The following is a 15,872-nucleotide window of genomic DNA, read 5'->3' as shown; positions in this document are numbered from 1 at the left end:
GTGAAAACTTATTTTAAACAAGAACAAAAACCTATGAACCTTCTTTATTTCAGGTCTACCATCTTGAAACCGATATAGATGTTTCTGCAAGTGAAACCGAGTCGGTTTCCGGTGCTGCTGCCTCCAACGGTCAACTGGATCTCGTGAGCAAAGAGAAACTCTTCCAAGCCTACAAAAAGGCTCTAGATCGATACCAGAAGTATCGGGAGCGATACACTGAGCTGGCTCGTCGCTACCGGGACCTGGAAAAGGATAACAGCAAGGCGCGATCTGTACTGGTAGAGACCCAAGACAAAGCACTGCGAAGGATCAGCGAGCTTCGGGAGCAGTGTTCACTCGAACAGCAAGCCAAGGCTCATCTCGACTCGGCACTGCGGATGGAAATTGATGAGCTGCAGTGCGTGGTCAAGACGCTGAAAACCAAACTAGAAGCCGTTGGTGATGGGGTGGATGAAACAGCGAAAGCCGAGCAAGATTTAATATCCTTGTCGGCCGATGAAGGTGGTTTGGAAGAAAGGCTGAAAGCTTTAGAAACTAAACTAAGCGAAGAGACGAAGTTGAAAGAAGCATTGCGGCAGGAAGTCGCCATGCTGAAGTTGCGAGAAGAAGAGCACGCACTTTCTGTAGCCGAGAATAAGATGGCGATCCATTCCGAGTTGGAAACTAAGGAAAATGAAGTACGAAAGCTGAAGGAACAACTCCAAAGTATTGAAAAGAATATGAAGCAGGTGTTGGTGGATAAAGATACACTAGGAAAAGAAGTTGCGGATTTGAAGAACAAGCTGGGAGCAGCTGAGAAAAAAGTGAAGGATCTTGACAGTACGATCACAACTTGCAATGAACAAAAGAACAAACTGGAATCGAAGTTTGTGGAATTTGAACGGAAGGTTCTAGAATTAGAAAAGGAGAAGCATCGTATGAAAACGGTTACTATCAATTTAGAGCAAGAGAAGAATGAGCTGTCTCTAAATCTAGCAGAATCAGCCGAAAAACTAGGAAAGGCACTCAATGAGAAGGATGCCTTGGCAGCTAAAGTCCAAGAATTAGAGGATTTGTCAAAGAAATTGAGCGCCTCTGAAGAAGTTGAAAATCTCAAAGATCAGATTAAAGAGCTTTCCTCAAGTAAGGAAGAGTTGCAGAAGAAAGTTGATACTGTGCTAGAACAACTAGAAAAGGCTCAATCTGATGTAGCAGAAAGTGAAAAATCTAATGCTGAGCTTAAGCATAACATGCAACAACATCAACAAACTATTACTGATAAAGAAAACTCTATCGAAGAACTCCAACGCCAAATCAAAGAACAAGAAGCTACCCATACCGAAGAAAAGGCTAAACTGGTATCGATTCAAAAAGAACTAGAGGACAAGAACAAGAAGCTGATCGAACAGGAAGATGAGATTACTAGACTGAAGAAAACCATCTCCCTCGATAGCGAGCGCCTGATAGAGGTAACAAAGGCATTGGATGCTGCAAAGGAAGTCCACGAGAAAGACCGGGCGAGTAATGAAGCCAGTTTGAAGGAAGTATTTGATCAGAATAATCATCTCACATCAGAGCTGAAGCAGTTCAAGGAAAAGCTAGAGAAAGTCAATTCAAAGTTTAAGAAAATAACGGAAGAAAAAGGAAGTCTAAAGTCGCAAAATGAACAACTGCAAACCGACATCAAAAATTGCAAACAGGAGATGAACAGTTTGCTTCAGCAAAAAGCTACTCTTGCGGAAGAAATTAGAAATATGAAAATAATCAACGAAAATTCCGAGTCCGAAGCGTTGGAGTCGTTGCAAGAATCAATGAGGTCAAGCTTAGCGCAAGCCGAGGAACGCTTGCTGGAAACGACACGAGATTTGAATCAAGTTATAGAGCTCAAATCCGAGGAAAATAGAAAGCTCAGCGAGGAGCGCGACGAAATGGTGGAGAGGCTGGATGTCGTTCAAAAGGAAAAGGAAGATTTAGCGACAGAGGCAACAACACTCAAAGCTAAGGTTGAAACACTGCGAAATGAAAAGAAGGATTTGGAAAAGACCCTCGAACGAGAGATACGAGAAAAGACGGAGCTAAAAGCCCAAGTTACCAACATTTTACAGGAGATTGGACGATTGGAGGAGCAACTCAAAGATGTTAAAAATTCCCATTCTGCCATTTTGAACGAAAAGCAAACATTGGAAGAAAAAATCGAGCGATTACAGCGTCAGCACTCTGAAGCCAAGAGCAAAGCAGACAAAGAGAACACCCATAAGTGGCAGACGAAAATTAAGGAAAGTGAAACTAAACTTCAGCAAGTGGAATGCGAAAATTCTCAACTTGCAGATAAGAATTGTCTGCTAGAGGAGAACAATCGAAGAACTGCCGAAGAGATCAAGAAGCTTCAAGCTGCTCTGCATGAGGCCGAAGCCGCAATGAAACATGAAAAGAAGAAGTGCAAGGAGTACCATGCAAATATTGAAGATTTGAAGAAAAAATGTGAAGAATTGGAAGAGAAGGTTAAAACTGCAACCGAACAGTTGAATCAGTGCACTGGAGATCATGCCAAGCTATTCAACGAGAAGGAACTACTTGATCATCAATATCGATCGCTTCAAGATCAGCTAGAAGCCAAGGAAAAGGAAAAACTCTGTGTATTAGATAACAACAGCTGTCTTACTGAGGAGTTAACGGCATTGAAGGCTTCCACCCAGTCACTGGAAGATGAGAAGCAGAAACTAACCGAAGAATGTGATGCACTGAAAATAGAAATCGAGAAGGTTCGAACAGAAAACGAATATTTGAAGAGCAAACAAAGCGAGTTGAAAGCTAAACTTGAGCAGGAAAAGCAGACTATAGTGGAACAGAATGATGCTCTCCACAAAGAAATAGATTCCATGAAGAACAGCAACCAAAATCGATTGACTGAACTGGAAGGACTTATCAAAAAGGCGAACGAAGAGAAACAATCGTTTAGTAAAAATGCCACAGATTTGGAGAAGAAATTAGAATCTTACGAGGAGATCAAAATCGAAAACGAATACCTCAATACGCTCATTAAACAGCTGGAAGGAGAGCTTCACACAGTAAAAGAAGAAAATTCCAAACTGCAATCCACGCTTGGAGCAAAAGAATCCGAAATCAGCAGTCTAAAAGTCAAAATAATTCAAATAGAAACCGGCGTTGAGGAAAAAGATCAAGAGATTAAAAAGCTGATCAATGAGTTTGTGGGCAAAGAGCACGAATTCAAAGCCAAGATTTTGACACTCGAGCATGGTAAGTCTGAAGCTGAAAAGAAGGTGTCTGAACTTGCTGCAACTAATGAAGCTGAGAAAGCGAAGAATGTCGAATTAACGAGTCGGAGTGCTGATGAGCGAAAAAGTTTAGAGGAAAAACTAACAGAAGCAACGAAGGCTCAAACGGAGCTGCAAATCGAGCTTGAACAAACCAAGACTGAACTTGAAGATGTCAAAAGTAAGGAGCAAACCGTGCAAAGCGATCTCGAGCAGGAGAACAAAACGATGCGGGAACGGTTGAATGAATTCGAAGAAGAAGTTAGTCGAATGAAGAAGGAACTACAGAGCGCGAATGAGCTTAAACTGGAAAACGAAAACTATGCGCGTGACTTGGATGAGCTGAAAAGTGAGTTGAATGTTGCCATGGCGGAAAAACTGGAGCTGGTGGAACAGCACTCCAAGTTGAAGGATCAGTTTGATACGTTCAGTGCTGAAACAGACCAGAACGTGCAACGATTCCACGCGGAGATTGAACAACTGCGCCAAAATCCCAGTAGTGCAGCGGACGATCAACAGGAGGAACGGGGCAAGGCGCTGGAACAGATGCGTAGCCAGAAGGAAGAGTTAGAGAACAAACTGAAGAAGATTATGCACGAAGTGCAGGACGTGTCCAACAGGAATTTGTTCCTGGAGCAAAAGTGTGAGAATTACCTGATTTTGGAACAGTCGAATGAGCGGTTGAAGCTGCAAAATGAGAAGCTGTCGCGGCAGTTGGATGAGACGTTGGTAAGTTGCTGGCTTATTTCTTGCTGTTATCATCTCTTCAAAATTGATTGGGGAAAAGTGTCTGACCCAAAGTTGCACTTGCAGCTCATATTTTTTGCTTTAGTTTTCCCAACGGACCCATTTGATTTTGCTGGGAATCGTTTCGTAACCGGAGAAGGGAAGGCATTTTAGTCAGACAACCATTGTTACTATTGACCGAATATACCTCTGTATCTCCACAGTTGTCATGTCATGGAAAGGATATTGGGTTAGTGGGATAATGTGGTGATAATGGTGATGTGATTTATAACATAATCACGCCTGACCAGATTCCTGATATTACTCGATTACGTATTACATGCCAAATGAGTGTGCACACTACTGACTCGATCACGCTAATTTTTCTTCGCGGTACGCGAACCGGACACGGTTGATCTTTATTGTATCACTTTCCCCCGAAGGGCCCCATAGGGGCAAGCAACACGATCGATGTACCAAATACTACTCACAATGTTACTTCTTCCAATTTACAGTAAACTACCACTCGTAGTTTTTTTGTTAGAGTTGAATGCGATGTTGGAAAAATCCTTGGTGGAAATCATTTTTGACACGGAATCCTGTAATGAAACATTTAATATTTATTACCTTTATTGAGCTGATACACCAAATCTTCATTTGTTAATGATTGCATCGACATTCTACGGGGTTCCCGTGCATTTTCTCAGCTTGAAATCTTTGAATCCTCGCCTTCCTTTAAATCTGCTGTTCGATATAGATACCGAAATATCGTAATGTTAGAAGTTGCATGATTTCAATTATTAACGGCTATTTGAGTAAATTGTTTCATGAATATTCAGCATGTTCTGTTTTTCTGTGATTATTGCAAAACTTGCTTACTCACGGCTACTTAGGAAAGCAAGTACTAATTTAACATCTAATAAGATAATTTCAACTTTGAAAATTGAGGGTGTTTCAAGTAACTTTTTTATAAGTTCACATCGAATAAGTTTCACAATTGTGGGATTTCAGTTTGAACTTGTAAGAGACGACAACTATTGAGTTGGTTGGGTTTTCCACGATTATGCTTAACGGCCATCATGCCAAACGGCCATTATACCACTATGCCAAACGGGGTAGAGCCGGCGTCAAGTCCTATACCATTCAATAAAGGTTGGATTCTTCCTGTCTGCTAATCGACTAGAATTTTTCAATCTAGGCTAGGGCCGTTGGACAAGATTGACGCATTCTTCAACAGTCGAGCTCTGGCTCTGTGAATAGTTGAATAAGTATTTAAAAAAGTGTATTTATAACACCATTTTGAATAGCGTTTACAAATCTAGGATTCTAAATATTCTGGTTAGCTTCCTGCAATTTTGATAATAATATTTCGGTTAGATTTTTGGGTTTCTGATGGGAAAGCTTAACCCTCTAATACCCAAATTTTTATTTTCGATTTAAGTATTATTTTTCGTTATCTAAAATCGTTCTAAACACGTTTTGGGCATTTATTTATTTTTATTCGCAAATTTTTAAATTTTGGTTTTTGATTTTTATAATTTTTATTTTTGAACATCCCTAGCTTTTTCCATTTTTTCTTGAAGCCTTTTCTAGTTGATAATTTTTGGCAATAATAAAAATTTAAATTGTTACGGTATTTTTAAAAATATTAAATTTTTAATTTTTTTTCGGAGCGTATTTTATTTTCCGTGTAACTAACGGAAAAACAGGTTTGAAATGATTTTAATACCACCAGGCTCTTCTTTTGTGATAGGTTAATCGTAGAAAAATATAAAAGGTACAATTTTTTATATTCACGTTGAATGAAGCCCAGGCATTTGTAGGTTATATAAGAATGCAATTTTTCAAACAATTTATAAAAATACAAAAAAGTTTCAAAAGTCATAAAAAACTTTTCTTATATGCGTATTATGAGTCAAGGTATAAGCCAAAAATAAAATCATTTTGATTTCCGAGCTACGAAAAAATACACAAAATTCCAAAGTGTACCCCGTCTAAAGGCGGGGTTGGGTATTAGAGGGTTAAATTTATTAAATTCCAAATCTTATTGATTCCTATGGGAGTCTTTGGAATTACTCTTACAAATTCTGAAGATTCCTACAGATATTTAAAAGGTTCATACAAGAGTCTCAAAGATTTCGTTCGGATTTCCAAAGGTTTCAATGAAACTCAAATATTTAGAAAGATTGTCATCGGAATTATTGTGCTTACCTTGTTACGAATTGCGAGGTTGAGCACAAAGTTGCTGAACTAGCTTTTTCATTTTAATTTAACGTTTACAAATGGCTTGTAATCATGATCCTGAAAATAAATTCAAAATAGTTCCAGAGCTTAAACAAATCTCAAAACTCTCAAAAAACCTACTTTAACTCACAATTGATTATGATAAAAAAAACATTTTTTTAATAATTCTGCCAACTCAACCCATCTCTCCAGTTTACCACGAGTTTCGTAACGCTGACCTACAGAGTATAGTGGAGTTTCTTTCATCTGTTGATTGGCTTGAAGTACTCGACTCCGTTGGGTGGTAAATGACTGAACAATGCGTACCATTGGTACTTCGCGTACCTGCAGGTATAAAACAGACCCCATTTGTGGTCCTTAGCCTCTTGTCCAGTAATTCCTATCCCTACCTCCTCGTGGTGCCGCCTGGGATACGAGTAACCGTAGGGAAGATCGGGTAACCAACCCTGGTGGAACCTTGGTCGTATGCTGACAGGGAAGGGGGGCTCCTCTCTTCTGAGGGTGTAGCTTATCAGAGCGTCTGTTCTCCATGTTAGGGGCGGCTCAAAACAGCGTCTGTTCTCCATGTTAGGAGCGGCTGATCATCGTCCTAGTGCCAGCGTGGGACTCTAAACAGTGCTGTGCACGATGATCCTCCGGCGAGACAGGGGGTTGGTGCAGGCCTTACAAGCCAGCCGTAAAAATCGTCAGTACATGAAGCATACAATGGCGGAACAATCGGCATAGACCCAGGCATCGAAAACGGACTAACGATTGGAAACCCGGATCATGGAACTGTAAGTCTCTCAATTTCTTGGGAAGTACCCGCATTCTTTCCGAATTATTGAGGGTCCGCAAGTTCGACATCGTAGCGCTGCAGGAGGTTTGCTGGAAAGGGTCGACGGTACATACGTATAGGGATGGTTATACCATCTACCAGAGCTGCGGCAATAGACATGAGCTGGGCACAGCTTTTATCGTGATGGGCGAAATGCAGAGGCGCGTGATTGGGTGGTGGCCAATCGACAACAGAATGTGCAAGTTGAGGATCAAAGGCCGTTTCTTCAATATCAGCATAATCAACGTGCACAGCCCTCACCTAGCAAGTGACGATGACGATAAGGACGCTTTCTACGCGCAGCTGGAACGTGAATACGACGGCTGCCCAAGCCATGATGTCAAAATCGTTATCAGAGATCTCAACGCTCAGGTTGGCCAGGAGGAGGAATTTAGACCGATTATAGGGAAGTTCAGCGCTCACCAGCTTACGAACGAAAACGGCCTTAGACTGATTGATTTTGCCGCCTCCAAAAACATGGCCAAACGTAGTACCTACTTCCAGCACAGCCTCCCGTATCGGTACACCTGGAGATCACCCCAACAGACTGAATCACAAATCGACCACGTTTTGATTGATGGAAGGCACTTCTCGGACATTATCGACGTCAGAACCTATCGCGGCGCAAACATCGATTCGGACCACTACCTTGTGACGGTTAAAGTGCGCCAACGACTCTCCGTTGTGAACAACATTCGGTACTGACGCCCGCCCCGGTACAATCTGGAGCGACTCAAACAACCCGAAGTCGCAACTGAATACGCGCAAAGCCTTGAGGCAGCGTTGCCGGACGAGGGAGAGCTCACCGAAGCCCCTCTTGAGGACTGCTGGAGTAGTCTCAAAGCAGCCATAAACAACGCAGCGGAAGGTGCCATTGGGTTCGTGGAAGCAAATCGACGGAACGGTTGGTTCGACGAGGAGTGTCAGACGGTTTTGGACGAGAAGAATGCAGCGCGGGCGATGATGCTGCAGCAAGGCACCCGTCAAAACGTGGAACGATACAAACAGAAGCGAAGACAGCAAACCCATCTATTCCGGGATAAAAAGCGCCGCCTGGAAGAGTTGGAGTGCGAAGTGATGGAGCAGTTGTATCGTTCTCAAGAAACACGTAAGTTCTACAAGAAACTAAATGCATCCCGCAAAGGCTTTGTGCCGCGAGCCGAAATGTGCCGGGATAAGGATGGAGGTATCTTGACGGACGAACGTGAGGTGATTAAAGGTGGAAGCAGCACTACGATGAACACCTAAACGGCGCAGAGGAGGAAGATCCAGACAGCAAGAGGAATGGCTTCATCAATACGGCGGATGAGGGAGACGTGCCAACTCCCACAATAGGTGAAGTTAAGGATGCTATCAAACAGCTCAAGAACAACAAAGCAGCTGGAAAGGATGGTATTGGAGCGGAACTTATTAAAATGGGCCCGGACAGGTTGGCCACTTGTCTGCACCGATTGATAGCCAGGATCTGGGATACAGAACAGCTACCGGAGGAGTGGAAGGAGGGAATAATATACCCAATATACAAAAAGGGTGACAAGTTAGAATGTGAGAACTATCGAGCGATCACCATTCTTAATGCAGCCTATAAAGTGCTTTCCCAGATCATCTTCCGCCGTCTATCGCCACTGGCAAGCAGATTTGTTGGAAGTTATCAAGCCGGATTTGTGGACGGTCGATCGACGACAGACCAAATCTTTATGTTGCGGCAGATCCTCCAAAAGTGTCGCGAATATCAAGTCCCTACGCACCACCTATTCATCGATTTCAAAGCGGCCTATGATACCATCGACCGCGAAGAGCTATGGAAGATTATGGACGCGAACGGTTTTCCCGGGAAACTGACTAGACTGATCAAAGCTACGATAGATAGTGTACACTGCTGTGTGAAGATATCGGGTGCTTTATCGGACCCGTTTGAAACACGCAAAGGACTTCGACAAGGCGATGGTCTTTCCTGCCTCCTGTTCAATATTGCGCTAGAAGGTGTTATGAAACGGGCGGGCTTCAACATGCGGGGCACGATCTTCAATAAATCCAGCCAGTTCATTTGTTTCGCTGACGACGTGGACATTGCCGGAAGAACGTTCCAGGTGGTTGCTGAACAGTATACCAGGCTGAAACGTGAAGCAGATCGGGTTGGATTGAAGGTAAATACGTCGAAGACGAAATATCTGCTGGCTGGAGGAACCGAGCGCGATAGAGCTCGCATAGGCAGACGCGTGACGATCGACGGGGATGAGTTCGAGGTAGTGGACGAATTCGTCTACCTCGGATCATTGATAACGTCGGATAACAACTGCAGCAGAGAAATTCGAAGACGTATCTTCGCCGGAAGTCGTGCTTACTATGGACTCCACAAGACCTTGCGGTCTGGTAAACTTCACCTCCGTACTAAGTGTACCATGTACAAGACGCTAATAACACCGGTAGTCCTCTACGGGCATGAGACGTGGACAATGCTCGAAGAGGACCTGCAAGCGCTAGGAGTTTTTGAACGACGTGTGCTTAGGACGATCTTCGTCGGAGTATGTGAGAACGGCGTATGGAGGAGAAGAATGAACCACGAGCTTGCGCAACTCTACGGTGAACCCAGTATCACGAAAGTCGCCAAAGCTGGAAGGGTACGATGGGCGGGACACGTTGTGAGAATGCCGGACAACAATCCCGCAAAAATGGTGTTCAACTCAAATCCGGCCGGTACAAGACGAAGGGGAGCGCAACGAGCTAGGTGGTTTGACCAAGTGGAGCAGGATCTTGGAAGTGTGGGGCGATCGAGGAATTGGAGGTTAGCAGCCATGGACCGAGTTAGTTGGCGTAACATTGTGGCGCAGGTCATGTCTTGAAGGACGTAGAGCCAGCAAAAGTAAAGTAAAGTAAGTACTCGACTCCGATGATGTTGACACAGCTGCGTTGACACTATCATGTTATCGAACATGCTATCAAAAGGCATGTGCCGAAGAAAGTTTATCCTTCTTCGGGTCCTCCGTAGCAAACCCGCTAGCTACGCCATCTGAAGACTTCAAAAAGAGCTGCTCTGAGACTCTGTCCCAAACACCACAAGACTTCATTTCGAGATCACTACGCAAACAACTGAAGTAGTCTGGTCTTCCCTCCGTTATGGAGCTAGATGAAGAGGTAGTTTCCGATTGGTATGATATTTGCGACCTTTTTGCTGCAAAATACTCCAGCGTTTTCTGCGAAGAGGAGTTATCCGAAGAACACGTTACGAATGTTGCAAACAACGTACATTTGTTCGGAAAAACGTTCAGCACGCTCACTATCGATGATAATGTGATCATCGTGGCGGACGATTTCCTACAGCCTGGAACAGGGCTGTTAAGTATCATGACCGACTTGCGACACTGACGAAACGAGTCTTCTCACTGTCACTAGACGAAGCTATATTTCTTGTGTTCACTTCATTACGTTGCAATGACGGAGCTCTCATGAGAGCAATTTTAATGCTGTTTTGCTATTAAATTTCTGTCTCATTTTGGAGAAATTCTGAAAATAAATGTGTTTGATAAGTTAAATGGATATCCTTCTATGATTCCAGCTTTACAAATAACAATTATACCAGATAAAGAACTAAACATGTTCAAGTTTAAGATTCTGTCACAAGCCGTAGCGACGGAAAAATGAAAGATAATTTGAAACAAATCTCTGTCATTGTCTTGCCGTCCGATGACAGTGAGGGTAGCATCTATGTAAAAGTCTCACGACGCTCTCTATGTACATTGACGCTTTCCAGCTCTGGTCTGGAAAACTGATACTGTTTTTCTGTGCATAAAAATACGATCGTAGGAATGTTGATAATTATCGAGGAATTTCAGCACTTTGTAGTGCTTCTAAACTCTTCGAGTTGAACCAATGAAACCAATGTTGTCCCACTGTAAACAGTACATTAGTGAAAACCATCACGGTTTCGTATCTGGGCGTTCCACAACGACCAACCTGTTGTGCCTTTATGCAGCCCACAGACGCTCAGACGGTTTGACCAATATTGACTCCGCCCCAAATTATTCAAACCGATTTATGTTGATGCAACCTTTTGATTGCTTCAGAAAATCCACCAGGAATTTCTTCAACGATTCTTTCTAGTAATTTCTCAACAGATTTTTCCAGGGATCTATACAAAAACTTCCCATTATTACAAAATCTATACAAAAACTTTGGATTTCTCCAGTGATTCATCCAATGCTTCCTTCAAGAATTCCATCAAAAAATCCTCCAAAGATTTATTTAAGAATTCCTCCAGCGAAACTTCAGGCATTCATGTACAGATACTCCCCACAATTTACCCAAGGATTCATCAAGTTTCTCCAGGGATTCCACCAAGAATTCCCCCAAGGAATATACCAGAAAGCCTTCAGAGATTCCACGAGAAATACTGCAAAAGAATTCATCAATACTTTACTTTTTACACGGAATATCAGCAGGAATTCCTTTAGAGATCCAGCTTGCATTTTTGTGTGTTTCCCCCAGGTTATCCTCCGGTGCTCTTCTAGAGAATCTTCAATAAATTCTTTCATAAATTCCACTAGTGTTTCCTCCAAAGATTCTTCCTTGTAAGGAATTACTAGTGGAATCTTTATGGAAAATTGTGGTCAAATCGCATAGGTAATTCGTTGTGGGATCAAGGAGTTAATCTTGGTGGAATCTACGGAGAAACCTCTGGTGGAATTCTCAGAGGAATCCCTGAAGGAATTCCTGTTTTGAAATTCCAGGAGGAACTCCTGATAGAGTCACTGGATGATATACTGGTTGATTCCCAAATTAAAGGTGAAACTCGTATAAGAAATAATCACTGGAGGATTTCCTGAAGACCCATAAGAATCCCTAGAGTTATTCCGTGAAAAATTCCTTGACATTCGTGGGAGGATTTTTGGGATTGATTCTATAAGGAAATCCGGGAGGAATCCCTTGATGAATTCCGCTAGGAATCCTTTGAGAAATTCTGGAAGGAATCTCTTGAATAATTCCGGTAAAGAAATCCTTACAAGAACTTTCTGATAAAATCCTTGGAGGAATTCCTGATAATCCTCGAGAATCGTTGGGAGGAATTCTTTGAGAATTGATTCCTTTAGGAATTTCAGGAGGTATACCTTGATTGATTCCGGGAGAAATCCCTTTAGGAATTACGGGAGGAATCCCTTAAGGGATTCTGGGAGGACTATCTTGAAGATGGAATATGAGACAGAATGAACACAGTGTTCGGCATTTGAATCAAAATGCTGTTTTATACCGTTCTGACTCATATTCCGAACACTTAAGGCCAATAGTGACTTCAAATGCATCTGAATGGCATAACTTGGCTGATATTTGTGTAAATTTTAATTTCTTCGCAAAGCCTAACTGTTAGATGTTGGGTGTACCATTAATAATGTTGATTTAATTAGTTTTAGTATTGGTTTTACGTAAAAGTATGGAACAACATTTTGATTGAAATGCCGAACACTGTGCTTATTCTGTCTCATATTCCGAACACCTTGATTCAAATTCCGAACAGCACGAATAAATCGTATTCAAACGAATAATTTCGCAAAAAAAAATCCATTTCCTTGTTATTTGGTGACATATTTCAGCGAAACATTTCGACCAAATCGCCATACATAAACCGAGTGTTCGGAATATGAGTCTGTTCGGAATTTGAGACAAAACGGTACATTTGCGTAAGAACAATACTAAAAAGGTTTAAATGAACATTTTTGTCGGCACACCCTACAGTTAACAGTTAGACCAAGCAAAGAAATTAAACTTTTACAAATAGGGGCAATGGGGGCAATATGGACATACGGGGCAATATGAGCCACCCCGAATTTGACCTCAAAAACAGTGTTTTAATGTCTAGTGTCATTATGATCTGCTAGAGGATGCTTCAAATAGCCACCATGATAAAAACCGTAAGAATATTCGTTTCTACACTCGAATTATTCACAAAAATGTACAAATTTTTCCTTTGTCATGAAAAGCTTATAATTTTGGCAGTTTTTGATTAAGGCTTCAAGACAATTGTATCTATTATTCTGGTAAATTTTACCAATCTATTGAAACTTCTGATAATACTGAATAATTCGTGCGCGAAATTAGATTTTCCAGTAAACAAAATTTTTGGAATTCTGAATATTATTTAAAAAGTGAAGGGGCGGGGCAAAATGAGCCACCCAGATTTAAGCCATAATAAAAGTGTTTTGAACATAAAAAATGCATTGCCAAAATTCACTAGATATTTTTTACTACATAGTAATCTTAGTGCACCATTACAAATGGAACACTTCGTTAGAAAATAAGTTGAACCAAGTGTTACAATTTAATGCTACAATTACATGGTCTGTCTACTATATGTTATGTATCTTTCAAAAATAAGGCGCTAGATTTAATATTTTCGAGCAAATTTTATAAAATTTCCTTTCTAATATTGTACAGTTTATGATCAGCTGTTCTCTATATTGTTTTAAATGAAAATCATACAATTGAATGAGGTGGCTCATACTGCCCCGTTGGGTGGCTTATAATGCCCCATATGGTTGGTGAACACGCAGATAAACAAGGTTTTCAAAAAGGTCACTAAACAAATTTTCTAGTCAATGTTAACATTAATTATCGACGTAACATGGAAGAACACATGTTGTAGTACAACTCACTTGCATTTCAACGATAGATTTTGCTGTTTTGCTATGCATTTTATGACGTTTTCCTTAGGCGGCCCATATTGGCCCGATCACCCCTACCAGCTAATTTTTGCCTATCAGATACATTTGAAGACACTGTTGGTCTTAAGTGTTCGGAATATGAGTCAAAACGGTACTGACGTTGACGTTCGTGCAACATCTCTACAGACAGTACGATCAGTTCGTCAAATATTTGGCTCCACCCACCGGTGGTTTGAGCATAATCAAACTCGTTGGATTTTGGCCGACCGATTCGTCAACCGTCAAATCGGTTTCACAAACTGTCAATGGTTCGTCAAGCAGCATCATACACGGTGAAACATAACACCAACGTTGACTTTGCGAAAAAGGACCACGTGATTATTTAGCTGAAATCGAATTCAGGTTAACTTCTGAGTCCATGAGTCCTCTCGTGGCGTAGAGGTAACGAGAGATCAGGAAGTCGTGAGATCGATTCTCACCGAGAAGACGTGTAACTTTTTCGCAAAACTTCACATCACTTTGTCCATTCAATCCATTTGCAAAGTATATGTAATGTTTAGTTTTTCGGTAGTTGTCAACCTTCCACTCAGCTGGTTAGCCGTAAACCACGATTCATAATTAAAAATAAGTACTGACAAGTATAGACACTATGTGCGTCACCACGGAAGTCTAACGATACTCAAGTCCTTCTTCGTTCAATTCTTCTTGCAGGTTTCAATGCATCATAACGAGGGAATTGCTGCTAATACTGAATTCGAGTACTTACGGAATATTCTGTTCCAGGTATGCTCAAAGCATCAGTCCGTTCTGCATTATGGGGCTTCTAATTACGTTATTTCTTGTTTCACAGTATCTAAGCGGTAACGTCACCGGAAACAATTCCACCTTGGTGAAGGTGATAGCTGCCGTTTTGAAATTCACACCTCAGCAGACACAGGTCGTAATAGAAAAGGAAGCGCATCGCCGGTCATTGGTAAGTAATTATTTCCAAAAGATCAATCGTAGATATTGATGCAAACCATTGCCTCCATTCCAGATGGGACAGATCAACAATCTTCTATAGCAGGAAAAAGTTACCGCTGTCCAGCAGCAGTTGCTACATCCCTCCCGCTCCAAGCACTATCGGTACTACTAGCCGGCGTGCACGGTAACGAAAGGTTTGTGTAAATATATTCTCTATCTGTTAATCTTTGCTGTTCCCTGGATGTCCCCGCTCTCATCGTGTTTGAAGAATAACTTCCTGGAACGTGATCATCTGAAATTCAGATGAGCTGTCTCGTCTCTCATGTTAATCAGTCGGATGGTTTCCCAACTGATCGAATGGGTATTTGGAACACCAGAGTTGAGCAAAAGACGGAACATCCGTGAACCGAAAACGAAAACAAAAGATTAGTAATGTGTTCAATTCCAATAGGAGAGATGATACAAAAATCTATCAAAAGAAAAAAAGGTTTTACCCGCCATCCAATTTTTTTGGACGGTCGCCGCAATCGAATGATTGAAGAAGTTAGATCGGTAACAATATAAAATTGTAGCAAAATAGTAAAATTCCCAGCAACGGGTGCAAATAGTGAAGCAGGTTATTTTAAGGATAACTTGATAAAGTAATGGTTATTAGCTAAACAAACTACAAAAGTATGATATCAGCAAAATTTTATAGAAACGATTGTTTAAAACAAAAAATAATGCATTAAGCTTAAAGCAAGCTACGACCTGAGGGTGCGAAAAGCCAATTTAAACCAATTCTCGTCTAACTAACTCATAGAACAAACTACCTAAGAACACATATTATTCATCTTAGACTAGGGAAAAAAAATCAGTAACTCAAGTCACACACCGCATCAGGGTTCACAGTGCTTGTGCGTCACATTTCCTACAACCTGATTGGAGTGCTGTAATCCAGAGTCCTTTACCTTTTTGCGTTTCGTGAATGTATTTATCTAGGGAACCACCCAAGAAGGTTGAGCAGTTTATTTGTTGTGCATTTTTCGCTAATCCTCCCCACCCTGCTGAACACCTACCTACCTGTGACTGGATCGATAAAGTGTATATGTTTATATTTTACTGTTATCTAATGCTTTTAAGATGTATAGTTTTTTTTAACAGAACTGCTGCGATGCAATACATATGTTTAGGTTTAATACAGAAACAGTCGATGGACGGATAATATTTTTCTAA

The 15,872-nt window shown here is 41.4% G+C and overlaps 1 protein-coding gene across 1 annotated transcript in view; it reads left to right on the top strand.

The window, feature by feature from the left end:
* Window positions 1-15,872, top strand: part of LOC110675782 (golgin subfamily A member 4-like) — a 50,266-nt gene extending 34,394 nt beyond the window's left edge. The window contains exons 4-7 of the mRNA XM_021841553.1: window positions 54-3,983; window positions 14,406-14,477; window positions 14,545-14,667; window positions 14,731-15,872. Of these exons, the coding sequence (XP_021697245.1) occupies window positions 54-3,983; window positions 14,406-14,477; window positions 14,545-14,667; window positions 14,731-14,757 (4,152 nt within the window). The 3' untranslated portion in view covers window positions 14,758-15,872. The remainder of the gene's footprint in view (window positions 1-53; window positions 3,984-14,405; window positions 14,478-14,544; window positions 14,668-14,730) is intronic.

The sequence above is a fragment of the Aedes aegypti genome, chromosome 2 (assembly GCF_002204515.2).
Source record: "Aedes aegypti strain LVP_AGWG chromosome 2, AaegL5.0 Primary Assembly, whole genome shotgun sequence".
NCBI classification, from domain to species: Eukaryota; Metazoa; Arthropoda; class Insecta; order Diptera; family Culicidae; genus Aedes; species Aedes aegypti.
Note: the sequence above shows the minus strand (reverse complement) of the source record. Positions and strands in the feature narration are given on the sequence as shown.